Consider the following 15,766-nt stretch of genomic DNA (forward strand, 5'->3'; position numbering starts at 1 on the left):
GAGGGAAGTGGTGACATTGTCTTATTACCTGACTTATGTAACTGTAACCTCTCTGTACATCACTCTTATAATAATTTTTAAAAAAACAAAAAAGCTCATAATGCCTTCTTTCCAACTCCCTCGCTTCCTCCCTTTCCTTTCCTTTTATTTCTGTGGTGCTAGAGACTGAAACCCAGGATCTTGTACAGTTCAAGTTAATAAGCACATGCTCTACTGCTAAGCTCTACTCCTAGCCCCTACTTTCTAAATACTTCAAAATACATTCTTTCAGCTAATCCCAAATGATTGTGTACTTTCTTGTTCTTTGGATTATAACTTTTAATGTAAGACAATAAAAAATTCATATATGCAGATTGATTGAGAATTTGCTTTTTCCTTTCCACTTTGGTAAAGCAACTGCTGGAAAGGATGATAAAGCTATTGGAGTATCAGCTTTAACTTCGCGAGAATATTAGAAGGCAGAGCACAAGGCTGAACACTGTGCTTTAGTCTTCTCAATGAAGCTTTTCAAAGCTGTGCAGGGATCCAGATGAGCTCACTGTTTGGAACCATTGTTCCTCCATGAGGAAGGACTAGTTTCATCATCTGTGAAGAACTCCCTGCCCACACAGCAATGTCCACTCTCCTTCAGTCCCCTTTAGGGAATGTATTTGGTTCTTCCATAAGTGCTATCACCTTTCTCTCAAAGATCCTCAGCAAGAAGCTAACTTCTTCCCATCCCCAAAATGACCCTGATATAGGCCTAGTGGCCAAACCCAAACAACCCAGAGGCATATGACTTATGAAGGAAAGATTTCAGAAACAATTACAAAAAAATTGACTGGCTTCTACTATATGGAGCTTATTTATTTCCAAAGTAATAGGTTTGAATTTCTCCTTTCTCTGGAAATTCTCATAATGCTGAACTTGTAAAAGAATACTGCTTAAAAAATAGTAGTCAGGTATTATGGTGTGCCTGTAGTCCCAGCCACTACAGAGGCTGAGGCAGGAGAATCCCTTGGGGGTCCAAGAGTTCCCACCAATGCAAGCAACTTGGCAAGACACTGTTTCAAATGAATAAATAAAATGAAGATAGTCTCCTTGACACTAACATCTATGTAGCTTTTACTATATACCTGACATTGTGTTAAGAACTTTGCCATATTATTTAATCTTATGAAGTTAGAAATGTTACAAATATTCCTTAAGAAAATCAACAACTTATTGTCATTATATAAGAACAAGATTCTCATTGTGAAAATGAGAGCTTAGCATGGTGATCCACTGTTCAAGGAATTTATTGCCATATTAGCTTTTTACAAAATCTCATTATTTCATAAATATAAACATCCAAGCCAGGCACAGTTGACTCACACCTAGCTTAAGAGGTTCAAAGTTCAAGGCTAGCCCAAGCAAAAAGCTTGCAAGATCCATCTCAACAGAAAAAACTTGTCATAATGGCACATGGCTGTCATCTCAGCAACAGTGGGAAGCATAAATAGGAGGCTCATGGTCCAAGCCAGCTGGGAAGAAAGCAAAAAAGGAGCCAAATTAAGAAAAAAAGGTTTGGATGCATGGCTCAATCAGTACAACACCAGTCTAGTAAGCAGGAGCCCAAGTTCATAAAATTCCAGTACCACTATTAAAAAATCAAGTAATTTCATTTTCAAATGCTTAGAACAAAAGCACATATTTACAATAACTTTTGGAATCTTTTCTGCCCTCTGTGTATACTTCCACAAAATTAATACAAATTGATTTTATTTGTAGTTGCCACTTGTTTCCAGGTAGTGTTGGTATAGTCATTTCCTTTCACAGAAATCCACATTGTTTGTTTTCATTTGAAAAATAAGTGTAACCATATTGGCTTTTTCTAGGTCTAAAACATTATTTTAACCTAAAATGTTTTCAGTACTTGGTTTTAAAATTTCTCTGTTGTTGTCAAAATTATTATGCATCTTCTTTATTTTTTGTGCCAGTACTGGGGTTTTTATCCAGGATCTCATGCCCTCAGTCAGCTTTCTTGCTCACCTGCTGGTGCTTTTACACTTGAGCCACAACTCCTGCCAGGCTTTTTACTGGTTAATTAGAGGAAGAGTCTCCATTGGCGCCTGGCTCCCTTTTCTTTACTTTTGAAGAATATACAAAGGTTATCCCACCTCTTCACTTAAAAAGCCACTGAAAGCTGCATGGAAGTGGTCATCTTTCAAAAATACACGCAATTAAAAATCTTCCTAAGGTCATTGTTCTTGCAGACATTGCCATAATTTTGTCTACCACAAATCTTAATGGTTGAGGCCTGTCCTTTCTAGGTGCAAGTTGTATCACAGTTAACTGCTCTGAGCTGCTTTCAACTCACAACTCAACATGCGGTTACAAGGGGAATGAGTTATGCAACAGAGAACATGCAAGCGCTCAAATTGTGACTTACTATTGAACACAGAATTCAAAGCAAAAGGCTTTGGCCCAAACTGGAGACAAAAAAATGGTTGGAGGAAATCAGTATTTCTAAAGAAAAATGGCAAGAACTATATCATTATAATTATGAGCCAAGTCTGCACTGTAAAAAGTTAACACCCTCCCCTACCCCTGCAATACTGACAGCTGAGTTAGACATCATTATTTTGTCATTATGCTTCCAGACCTGCAGTGTTCTTAAGGAGGTAATTCTAATCAGAGAGAACATGAGAATTTTAGAAAAAAATAAAGTATGGAAAGGACAGACAGGAATGCTGGAAAGTTTAAGACAAATATTGGGCACTAGTCACTAGTTTGTAATTTATCGAAAAGAATATCTAACCAAATCTAGTCTTAAAATGACCTTAATAATAAAAAGTAATCCATAAAATTTTAACAGGAGCTAGGAGTGGTGATTGCCTGTCTATAATCCTAGCACTTAGGAGGCTGAAGCAGGATTCTGAGCAAGGTCAGCTGGGCCGCATAACAAGATCTTGTCTCAGAAAAATCCAAACCAATAAATCTTATGGTATATTCTTAACTGAGAGAAGAACCAAAAGCTCTTTTTAAATATGTCAATATTGTGTCAATAAATATACATTGAAAGTGACTGGTGTCTTAGAAAAATCTCAACCCCCCAACTGTCAGGAAGTAAAAGTTAGGCTTTAGTAAAGAACCGTGTGCCTACCACACCAGATGCTCCCAAACAAAACATTGAAATGTCTTTCCCAATGGACTAAAAAGATATGCTTCTAAGTTTTCATTATCAAAATGATCACCCTAGAGAAAATGGTATAGTTAAACACCATTACCACAGGAGAAGAAAATGTCTATTTAATCAGCAAGTTTAGCTCAGGAAGCTCCTAAGACTGAGTTGGGGTATATCATTAAAATTGTGGGGCATACTACTCACCATGAGAGAAAAAGATCATTTCAAGGCTGTCATTTAGCACTTTGAAAGACGCCTATAATGACATCCTGTTAGGAGATGGTCACCTTTCATAGGGAGCTTTCTTTCTTACAGTGTTCTCTTATAAAAGAACTAACTGAACAGAGTGGGCACAATGAAAAGGAAGGTAACTAGTTAGCAGATTGCAAAAGTGACATGTTTTCATGAGTTAACATAATGGTATTTATACTATAAGATCCCACAAGACAAAGGAACAATGGTGATTTCTATGAATTGTAGATTTTCATATACTTACATAAACGAACTCATCAAAGCTTATCTTTCCATCTTTATTCCTGTCACTATCCAGCATGAGTTTCTGAATAATTTCTCTCACTTTATAGCCTGGCAATGGCATGTTCGCTTCCTTGAAAAGTTCATGAAGTTCATAGTCACAAATATATCCATTGCTGTTGAGATCTTTAGGGGGAAAAAGGGCAAAAAAGGTTAGGAGACATTAATTCATAGCATTTTCCATTATTTTTGGTTTATTTCATAAGCTCACCTAATTGGAATATTTTCTAATTATTTGGAACCTAAGAGTGTTTGAAAGGAAAATGTACATTTTAATTTAAAGTGCAAGGTTTTTCATGATCTATCCTAGTGCTTTTTTGGGGGGCCAGTCCTGGGGTTTGTACTCAGAGCCCTGGATCTGTCGCTGAGCTCGTTTTTGCTCAAGGTTGGCGCTCTACCACTTGAGCCACTGCCTTCACTTCTGAATTCAAGGTAAGAGTGTCCCAGACTTTCCTGCCTGGGCTGGCTTCAAACTATGATCCTCTGATCTCAGCCTCCTTAGTAACTAGGATTACCTGTGTGAGCCACTTGCACAAGGCTATCCAGTATTTTAAACAGTGGGTAAGAAGCTTTGCCTAAAAACAGTATCAGCCAGGCACCAGTGGCTCATGCCTATAATCCTAGCTACTCAGGAAGCTGAGATCTGAGGATCATGGTTCAAAGCCAGCCCAGGAAGTAAAGTCCCTAAGACTCTTATCTCTAATTAACTACTCAGAAAAAAACTTGAAGTGTTGTGGCTCAAGTGGTAGAACATTAGCCTTGAGCATGAAGAGACTCAGAGACAACACTCAGGCCCTGAGTTCAAGCCCCAGAACCAACAAAAAATACTACTGCCAATTTTAAGCAAGCATGGTTGGTTAATAACACTATTATCAAAATACAGAAGTAGCTGGGCATGGTAGTACATGCCTATAATTACAGCTACTCTGGAGGCATACCTAGGAGGATTATTATCTAAGGCTGCTCAGGGCAAAACTTTCAGACCATACCACAAAAATAAACTAAAGAAAAAAGGCTTAGGGGCATGACTGAAGTAGTACAATGCCTGCTTATTAAGTGTAACACTCAATTCAAACTCCAGCAACACACTAAGACCACTTTTTAAAAAAATCAGCACATTGGTGGTTCATGACGATAATCCCAAAACTCCAGAGGTAGACACAGTAGGACTGAGAGTTTTGAGGCCAGACTGCACTATCTAGAAGATCCTCTCAATAAAACTATACATTGGAAACTATACATACTGGGGGTATGGCTTGAGTGGGGAATCACCTGCATAATAACATGGATTGAAACCCCAGGACCACTAAAAGAACAAAATTACATTTTATACCAATGAAACACCAACATGGTATAAAATGACTTCTACTGAAACCATGCCTTCATGTTCCTACTCTCATTAGTATAAAACTTTTCTGAATTAATATGATGCTATTTCAAATCACACCTGAAATGCAGCAGCTACTTTTCTTACTTTGAGTAAACATAAACAAACACTATTCCAAGAGTTCATAGAAATACATGTGGTACTGACTCAAGCAGATGTTCAACATGACTCTATAAATATTCTTTTTATTTCTGTGCTACTGCAGTTTTAAGAGTATGTATAAAGTGCTGATGAAATGAATGTTAAAAATGGAGAATAAAATCCTGATCCATGGACTGAAAGTTTGTTGGATGAATAAGAGGGTAAATGTCCAAAGTTATAACCACTTCAGGATGTATTTTTAGTAAGTAAATTTTTACTTTCTCCAGCAACATGAAATATGAAAATTAAGAAAGAAATAATCTGAGCCAGGTGTTGATAGCATATGCCTATAACCCTAGATACTCAGGAGGCTGCAGAGGCAGCCCAGGCAAACAAATCCAAGAGCCTCTTACCTGCAACTAAACAGTTAAAAAAAAATGCCAGATCTGAAGGTGTGGATCAAGTGGTAGAATGGCAGTGTGAGTAAAAAAGCCAAGCAAGAGCACAAGGCCCTGAGTTCAAGCCCCAGTACTGGCACACATATACAAAAAACTCTACCATATATTGTTCTTGAGGCCAAGAATACTACAGACAACAAAAGAATGTCATTACAATATAATGTTACATACATAATATACAATACAATGTAATCAATATGGGACATATTTTAAATTTTTCTGGTGGTATTGTTATTTAAACTCCTGGCCTCTCACTTGCTAGGTAAGTGCTCTAACATTTGACCCAGGCCCCTAGCTAATTTTTCTTTAGTTTTTTTTTTTTTTTGGATATGGTGTCAAAACTTTTCACCCAGGACTAGTCTTGATCATTTCCTGTAAAGTTAGGATTATGGATGTGCACTACCACATCTAGCTTGTTTACTGAGATGAGAGGGTCTCACTAACTTTTTGCAGGGCTGGTTTCAAATTGTGATCCTCCTTACCTCTGGGATTATCTGCCATCACACACCTGGCTGGAAAATTTTTTATTGCCACAGCTGGGCAAGGAAAAGATGTTCCTGGTATCCAATAGGCAGAGACCAGGGATGACGATATTATACTATGCATGTGACCCCCATCCTCAATGCGCAACATAGAATCATGTGGGTCAAAATGTAAACAGTGCTCAAGTTGAGTAACTTCTAGTAACAGTGTGTGGTGTGAAGGAAGGCATTTAGACAGAAAGGTGAGGAAAGGCAACTTTGCTGATTTTGGGGGTTTTTTGTTTTGTTTTGTTTTGTTTGGGGGGGGGTCCGGTCATGGGGCCAGAACTCTGTGCCTGGGCGCTGTCCCTCAGCTCTTCAGCTCAAAGCTAGCGCTCTACCACTTGTGCCACAGCGCTACTTCCGGCTTTTTTCTTGTTGCTTATGTGGGCTGAGGAATAAGAACCCAGGGCCTCAGGCATGCAAGGCAAGTGCTCTACCACTGAGCCACCTTCCCAGGCCCTGCTGATTTTTGTTGAATCCAGAGTTACATGAGTAAGGTGGCTATGTTGAGGAAAGGAGTTAAAGTAGGGGAAGTTGCAAATGAAGCAAATGTGGTGTGCTCCAGAGCCCACCAAGAGTGAGAGACAAGGTCAGGAGCAGAGTATATCCAAGGAGTTCTTTTCTAAGTGCGATCATTCACTAAAATGGGTAAGATCCTATATGAAACCCATTTCATACTACTTTGAAAGCTGGTAAAGTCCTTCACTTTTTCCAGTTGTGCAGAGGATTGAACCCAATGCCTCCCATGTGCTATGCAAACACTTTATCATGGAACTATATCTATCTCTAATCCAAAGGCTGATGAAGTTGTATGTAGATAAAATGTCAAGCCTCATTTCTCTATTACTGAGCAAAACAGTCATGGCCCCTAAAGCCCTTGCTAGTATCAGGGTTTGAATTCAGGTCTCAAGTTTGCTCAACTGGCAATCTACTACTGAGCTATGCCTCAAGGTGTTTTGCATACTGATGCTTATTTCTAGAATGTATTAGTTCTATGGGGAAGGATTTTATTGAGACATTTCCATGTCCCTGGTTATTTTTGTAATAGGATCTCACTTTTTACCTGGGTCTGCACTCAGACCACAATCTTATTATTTTATGCTTCTTGCCATTGTTGGAAAGATAGGCAGGCACCACCACACTCAACTCTTTTGGCTGAGATATGGTATCAAGAACTTTATTTTGCCCAAGCTGGTATCAAATTGTGATCCACCTGATCTCAGCCACTTCAATAGGCCACCTCACTTTTTTCAGGTAAGAAAATACTTTAAAAATGTATTCTCCTTTCTCTGACTTCTGAAATGGCAAGTATCTAAGCATTGCTCAAACTTTGGTTTTTATTCAAATTTGACCTGCCATTTAACAGGTAATCAATAGTTGTTCTTTTGACAATAGAAATGGAAGGTAAGATATTTTAAACTTAACTATGGAAAAATATAATGAATTCAAAGCTGCAATAGACCAACCCAAGCTCTGAGAGTTTATCTGGTGGTTTATTTGTATTAGTGGAAATAGAGGTTTGAGTTGCAGGGAGAACTGTTTGCCTGAACCCAATGCAAAAACTGTCTTGAGCCTTAATTAGAAAAAAGCTCACTGATGTGATTAAAAGCAGCCAGGAAGTAGCCACCCTAAAATATAACTAACATAAAATAACCACATGTGGAAACTCCATTTCAAAGCAAGGGTGGTAATAACAGATGCTTTTAGTAAGGGACAGGAACATGAGAAAGGAGTTGGGAGGAATAGGAATTTGTTATCATGTGACCATCTTTCTTAAGTTGCACATCTCTTCATGAAGGTTATTTTAATTTTTTATGTCCCACCTTAATATATAGCCCAGTGCCTAGCGTATACAAGCAACAAGGAAAAATTCTGCATGTACAATACATGGATTCTCAAGTATTAACCAGAGGAAAAACTGCTCTAACTAAATGGCAAAATATACACATAGCCTTTTAAAAAAAAGCCAGAAGGCAATTCCTCAGGAAACCAAAACCTGACAGGAATATCCTTAACTAACTCTCAGTCTCATTCTCTTGGTTCTAATCCTGTCCCCACCCAGCAGCCTGTAGCTCTGTAATTTAGTTTTCTAACTGGACACACACCCAGAAGAAAGGGTACAACAAAAGGGGCAGAAGAGGTGGTCAAATCAGGTGTTTCCAAATGCAGACACCTGCCATGGCTTTATTAAGAAATCCCCTGTTAGCTAGGCTCTGGAGGATCATCCTTGTAATCCTAGCTACTCAGGAAGCTAATATCTAAGGATCAAGGATCAAAGCAAGCTTGGGCTGAAAAGACTCCAACTAACCACCAGAAAACTAGAAGACACGCTATGACTCAAAGTGGTAGAGCCTTAGCCTTGAGCACAAAGAGCTCAGGGACAGCACCTATGTTCTGAGTTCAAGCTCTGGTCCAGCACACGTACATGCATGAACGCGAACACACCACACTCATGTAGCCTGTGTGTGGTGCATGTCTATAGTCCCAGCTACTCAGGAGGCTGAAGCAGGAGGATCATATGATTCCTGGAGTTTGAGGCCAACCTGGGCAACCTAACAACAAGACCCTTCTCAAAAACAAGGAGTCTACTCTCCAAGACCCACACCCTCCCTACTGTTGAGGTGCATGCCAAAGACATAGAAACCTACCAGACAGAGCCCCTGGCTCTTACTTGAAAACCTTGGCTTCCAAATCCTTGTAAAAACTTTGAGTCATTTGGGAGCTCTTTCCTTTCCCTTTCTTCACATGATAACAACACAGGTCATCTTTCAGAAGTTCTACCTACCCCTGTTCTCTTCCCACTCAGCACATGCCAAGTTTATTGCAGCTTATCAAAGGCATTTTAATGTAGTAAATTGTAGGATGCTTTTATCACAGCTCCCAAATCATATATTTTCAAGAAAATGATTTCCATTTCAATAAGAAGACAGAGGGGCCCTAAAAATGGCAGCAGTTAGCAATTCTTTTTACTAAATCTCCTAGCTGGTAAAATACTTGAAAGATAAAATAGCATGCAATTATTTTTAAAGCGTTTCATGCTAATTTTACTTTCAATACTTGGTTTATTTTTTTAAAAGAGAAAAGATATTAATACAGCCTTCAGCAGCATCCGGGATCTCCTGTGTTTTGGAAGGCTAGAAAATGAGGTAGTATAATGGTATGTTAGAAGACAGCCATGTTATCAATGCCACTATTAACTAGAACCTCAGAACTGTAAGGCATGTATGTATGTGCACATGTTACCGGAGTGTGAACTCAGGGTCTCTCACTCTTACTCACCTTGCTTGCTCAGAGATAGTGTTTTACCACTTGAATCATACCTCTAGCAGTCCTGGCATTTTGTTAATTGGAGATGCATTCTTGTAGACTTCTTTTGTACGTTTTTTATTAATTGTAAAAATGTTGTACAGAGAGGTTACAGTTACATGAGCAAGGTAATGAGTACATTTCCTATCAAGCATTGTCGACTCCTCCTTTGTTTTCCCCCTACCATCCCTTCCCTCCCACCTGCACAACTACCCCCTACCCTCCTCCCCCTGCCAAAGTTGTAACGTGTGTTTTCAACATAGTGTTTTGTACATCTCATTGTTACAATGGGTCAACCTATATCCTTATTTAAACATTTTGTTTTTTCCCTTCTACTCCCCAAATTAGAGAAGGGTATTTACAAGATGCAGGACACCGACATCAAATACAGTGAAAACAGGGGTTATACCGTGGGGGAGGAACATACAAAGCAACAAAAAAAAATCACATGGTACATTATAAATACATTAGAAACAATGGCAAGAAAGAAAATAGATAGTTGTGTCCCTATCTTGGGGTTCATTTCGCTTAACATCCTCTTATATGGTCATATGTACATAGCTTTAGACCTCCTCTGCTTGTCCCAGACATATACTAGTTACTGCAAATAAGGGAAACCATGGGACCTATGTTTCTTTGAGCCTGGCTTACTTCACTCAATATAATTTTTCCAAGTCTTTCCATTTCCTAACAAATGGGGCAATGTCATTCTTTCTGATGGAGGCATAGAATTCCACTATATATATATATATATACACACACACACGTGTGTGTGTGTGTGTGTGTGTGTGTGCGCGCGTGCGCACGCACGCGCACCACAGTTTCTTGATCCATTCATCTACTGAGGGGCATCTGGCTTGGTTCCATATCTTAGCTATGGTAAATAATGCTGCAATAAACATAGCTGTACTGGTAGCTTTAGTATGGTCTTGTTTGTGATCATTTGGGTAAATGCCAAAAAGTGGGATTGCTGGGTCATAGGGCAGCTCTATGTGGAGTCTTTTGAGGAGCCTCCATGTTTTCCAAAGTGGTTGAACAAGTTTATACTCCCACCAACAATGCAGTAGTGTTCCCTTCTGTCTACATCCCCTCCACCATCTGTTGTTATTAGAGTTCTTGATTATAGCCATTCTAACTGGGGTGAGGTAGAATCTCAATGTTGTTCTGATTTACATTTCTTTAATTGCTACAGAGGTTGAGCATTTCTTCACGTGCCTATTGGCCATATCTATCAATATTCCAACCTCATTCTTCAAAGAAATAGAAGAAGCAATCCAAAAATTCATATGGAACAATAAAAGACCCTGAATAGCAAAAACAATCCTTAACAGAAAGAACAGTTCTGGAGGAATATCAATACTAAATTTCAAACTCTACTACAAAGCCATAGTAATAAAAACAGCTTGGTTCTGGCACAAGAACAGACCTCAGGACCAATGGAATATAATTGAAAACCCAGAAATGAACCTACAGACCTATAGCCACCTAATCTTGCATAAGGGAGCTAAAAAAATAGAATGGAAGAAAGACAGCCTCTTCAGTAAATGGTGCTGGCAAAACTAGTTAATCACCTGTAGAAAACTAAAGCTAGATCCTTATGTATCACCCTGCACCAGAATCAACTCCAAATGGATCACAGACCAGAGTCAATGCAAACACCCTAAAAACATTACAGGATGGAATAGGAGAAACCCTAGGTCTCCTTGGCAAGACTGAAATTTTCTTAATAGAGACCCAGAAACACAACAAATCCAAGAAAGGTTGGACAAATGGGATTGCATGAAGCTGCAGAGCTTCTGCATGGCAAAGGACATAGCTAGCAAGATCAATAGAAAGCCCACGGATTGGGAGAAGATCTTCACTAGCCATACAATGGACAAGGGTCTCATATCTAAAATATACTTAGAACTCAAAAAATTAAATCCCCCCAAAACAAATCCTCAAATAAATAATAGCCCAATAATAAGTGGGCTAAAGACTTAAAAGTCTTGTAGACTTTTACGTCCAGATTGCCTTCAGCTTATGATTCTCTGATCATAGACTTCTGGGAAACTAGTATTACAGGTGTGAATCACCAGCACCTGGCTGTAAATCCTATTTAGTGGTAAACTTTTCCTAGTCTAAGTTTTCATATACATACAGTAATGTAATAATAAATGGACCCAGAAAATAGGGACATAAGGGACATAATTTGAAAGTAGTTTTAATGACTGAAAACCTAAGATCACAACCACCAGGTACAATGGCAGCTCTTTAACTTCTCATTAAAGCTGCCAAAGTGGGACCCATTTCTGGCTCTGATGCCACTTCTATCTATACCCTGGCATGAGGTTAAAAGACTCTCCATTTGGAAAACTTGTCTACGCCAGCCTCTTATTTTCATACATGTGAGAAAGCACATGGGAAGTATTAGACACCTCATACATTATGCAGAGCAGGCTCAGCACTTCTGCCAGGCCTGTCTTGACTTTTTGGTTCAGAAAATGTGGTGAGAATGGATACACATTAACAAGCAGCAGGAAAAAGAGTAGCACCACCTAATTTCTAAACAACATTCTGACAGAAAGTAAAGTGCTAACGTGTGTGTGTGTGTGTGTGTGTGTGTGTGTGTGTGTGTTTTCTCTTGTGTGTGTGTGTGTGTGTGTGTGTGTATGTGTGTGTGTGTGTGTGTGTGTGTGTGTTTTCTCCAGTACTTGAGTTCAGGGCTTTGCTCCACTTCTGGCTTTTTTGCTGTTGTTGTTGGTCATGGGGCTTGAACTCTGGGCCTGGGTACTATCCCTCAGCTCTTCAGCTCAAGGCAAGCACTCTACCGCTTGAGCCACAGCACCACTTCCGGTTTTCCAGTGGTTTATTGGAGATAAGATTGTCACGGACTTTTCTGCTCCGCCTGGCTTTGAACCGTGATGCTCAGATCTCAACCTCCTGAGTAGCCAGGATCACAGGCGTGAGCCACCGGCTTTTTGATGGTTGACTGGAAATATGAGTCTCATGAACTTTCCTGACCTGGCTGGCTTTGAACTGTGGTCCTCAGAACTCAGTCTTCTGAGTAGCTAGGTTTACAGGGGTGAGCCTCTAATGCCTAGCTAATTTTTAATAAATAGCCAAGTATGTTTTTAAAGTACTTTTTGTAAAGAAAGACAAGAAAAAACTTTGTCCATAAAAAAATTCTGAAGATGATGTTAATACAACACCATACAAACTCATCTTTCTTTCATACTAGCTGCCAGATTTACCAGCCAAGAGCCATCTGCTCAGTTACAGGGAATTCTGTCTCTCTGTGCCTTTCTCAGATGACACATACAGGTTGACATCTGCATTTTGTTCAAAAGGAAATCGCATTATTTCTCTTTTACCAAGTATTAGTTGAAATGCCAGCTACCTCCCTCAGTATCCTCCCCCAAGTAACCTCAAAGTAAACTTATTATACAGCCATGTTCTGGCAGTTTTGAATCACACCAAGAATGCATAGCCTTAAAAGGCAATGTTTTCCCTCCCCTTGCATCCTGTTATTTAAGCTATTTTAAGTGCTTGTCTGGAGAAAGCTGAGCCAGGATTCAAGAGGTTTTCATTTTAGCTGTTATTTTACACTGCCCTTGTTCAAGTGGTACATGCTGCAATCTGTCACTTCAGATGGATCGTTCAGGGGGGTACTTTGTTTTAGGAATCCCTCAGTAAGAAAGACAAGGACTTTCTTTGGCCCTCAAGTTGAGTGAGTATGAGTGTGTGTGTGTGTGTGTGTGGCCATTCTTGAATATGTCTAAATGTAGTACTATTCTTCATAATGAGGCCATATATTGTGGGTCCTCATCTGTAACACATATGTGGCATCTTTATTAATGCCCACATCAGGACAGTGAATTTTAGGACTTACAAAAGTAAATTACTCAGGTACCAGTGATCCATGCCTGTAATCGTAGCTACTCAGGAAGTTGAGATCTGAGGATCACAATTCAAAGCCAGCCTGGGCAGGAATATCCATGAGACTATTTCCAATTAACCACCACCAAAAAAGCCAGTAGTGGAGCTGTGGTTCAAGTGGTAGAGTGCTAACCTTGAGCAAAAGACCTCAGGGACAGTGCCCAAACCCTGCGTTCAAGCCCTAGAACTGTCAAAAAAAAAAAAAAAAAAAAAAAGAGGAGGAAGAGGAGGAGGGGGAGAAGGAGAAAGAGAAGGAAGAAGAGGAGTAGGAGGAGTAGGAAGAGTAGGAGGAGGAAGAAGATGAGGAGGAGGAGGAAGGAAGAAGAGGAGGAGAATGAGGAGGAGGAGGAGGAGGAGAAGGAGGAGGAGGAGGAGGAGGAGGAGGAGGAGAAGGAGGAGGAGGAGGAGGAAGAGAAGGAGGAGGAGGAAAATTTATGAAGTGTAAAGGGATAGCTTTTCAAAAACTTCAAAATTCACTTCAGCTTGACTAATATATATGTTCCATGAAATTTTAGCACTAAAAGAATAATAGGAATCTAAATGTCTAATGGTAGATTTACAAAAGCACACACACAAATATGATCTTGAATAGCCACAAACCATTGATTTTAAAAGACTTGTGCAAAAGAATTTAGATTATATTCCACCCTAAGATCTACATAGTAAACTCAAGCTTTCATTACACATTAAACTTGAGAAGGCCACTGCTAAACACCTCCAGATGCTTAATTAAACATCGGGTAGGCCTTTCACAGCTTCCATTGGAGATATCTCATGCCAGCAAATCAAAGAGGCAATTTCATGAGTCCCAGCTAAGAGTAGACAACAACTTGCCACAATGGCATTCAATCATAGATTCCTGATGATAGGGGTTGGACAAGTTTATATGGCTAAGACTAGACTGTGGAAAATGCAAATATTCCAGCACTTTGGACTTCAACCTGCTGCCATTCTCCAACTCTACAAAAATACCTACATACTTGCTCCCATGGGTATGTTCACACAGGCAAACCTACTGTCTTCCATGTTATCAATGCACCGTTTTCAGACTGTCCAAATACATTCACTTCTAAGATTGCAGAGAAGTAGTTAACCAGGGGGCACAGTGAATGAGTCCTTTTACTTCCTTGGGTTTGTAGATGGGTAGTAGTATGTTAGTATGTCTGTCTGCCTGCCTGCCTGTCTGCCTATTTGTTCATTTAGCACACTGGGGCTGGAACTCAGGGCCTTCTACATGCTAGGCAAGCTCTCTATTACTGAGCTCCATTCCCAGTCCCATAGTCTGAATTTCTTTTTTTTGTATTTTTAATACGTTTTTTATTGTAAAAAATACTGTACAGAGGGGTTACAGTTACATGAAAAAGGTAATGAGTACATTTCTTATCAAGCATTGTTACTTCCTCCTTTGTTTGTCCCCTACCATAGCTTCCCTCCCACCTCCACAACTAAACTACCCTCCCCACCCACTCCCCATTCCCGCCTAAATTGTAAAGTTTGTTTTTCAACATAGTGTCTTGTACATCTCATTGTTACCATGGGTCAAACTGTATCCCTATTTAAACATTTTGTTTTTTCCCTTCCACTCCCCAAATTAGAGAAGGATATTTACAAGATGCAGGGCACCAACATCAAATACAGTGAAAACAGGGGTTATACCGTGGGGGAGGAACATACAAAGCAACAAAAAAAAATCACATAGTACATTAAGAAAGAAAATAGATATTTGTGTCCCTATCTTGGGGTTCATTTTGCTTAACATTATCTTATATGGTCATATGTACATAGCTTTAGACCTTCTCTGCTTGTCCCAGACATATACTAGTTATTGCAAATAAGGGAAACCATGGGGTCTATGTTTCTTTGGGCCTGGCTTACTTCACTTAATATAATTTTTTCCCAGTCTTTCCATTTCCTAACAAATGGAGCAATGTCATTCTTTCTGATGGAGGCATAGAATTCCTGGGTTGGTTCCATATCTTAGCTATGGTAAATAATGCTGCAATAAACATAGTTGTGCTGGTAGCTTTAGTATGGCCTTGTTTGTGATCATTTGGGTAAATGCCCAAAAGTGGGATTGCTGGGTCATAGGGCAGCTCTATGTGGAGTCTTTTGAGGAACCTCCATACTACTTTCCAAAGTGGTTGAACAAGTTTACACTCCCACCAACAATGCAGTAAGGATCCCTTCTGTCCACATCCCCTCCAGTATCTGTTGTTATTAGCATTCTTGATTATAACCATTCTAACTGGGGTGAGGTGAATTTCTTAAGGTCTAATTAAACAAATGTGCTGGGTGATTTATTTAATATAACAAGCAAATTCTGCTAAACCACCATATTTTTGTGTCATCCTCCTGATGTGGGTTTTATATACTAGAGAATATCAAGTAACTGAAGATAAGCCAGCTTCCTTGG

At 39.5% G+C, this 15,766-nt stretch overlaps 1 protein-coding gene across 14 annotated transcripts in view; it reads right to left on the minus strand.

The window, feature by feature from the left end:
• Positions 1-15,766, minus strand: part of Pls3 (plastin 3) — a 92,251-nt gene that overhangs the window by 27,178 nt on the left and 49,307 nt on the right. For all 14 annotated transcript variants that reach the window (XM_070039876.1, XM_070039872.1, XM_070039866.1 and 11 more), the window contains one exon: positions 3,642-3,805. In XM_070039876.1, the coding sequence (XP_069895977.1) occupies positions 3,642-3,805 (164 nt within the window). The remainder of the gene's footprint in view (positions 1-3,641; positions 3,806-15,766) is intronic.

The sequence above is a fragment of the Dipodomys merriami genome, unplaced genomic scaffold (genome assembly GCF_024711535.1).
Source record: "Dipodomys merriami isolate MVZ:Mamm:240054 unplaced genomic scaffold, mDipMer1.0.p SCAF_3, whole genome shotgun sequence".
Taxonomy (NCBI): Eukaryota; Metazoa; Chordata; class Mammalia; order Rodentia; family Heteromyidae; genus Dipodomys; species Dipodomys merriami.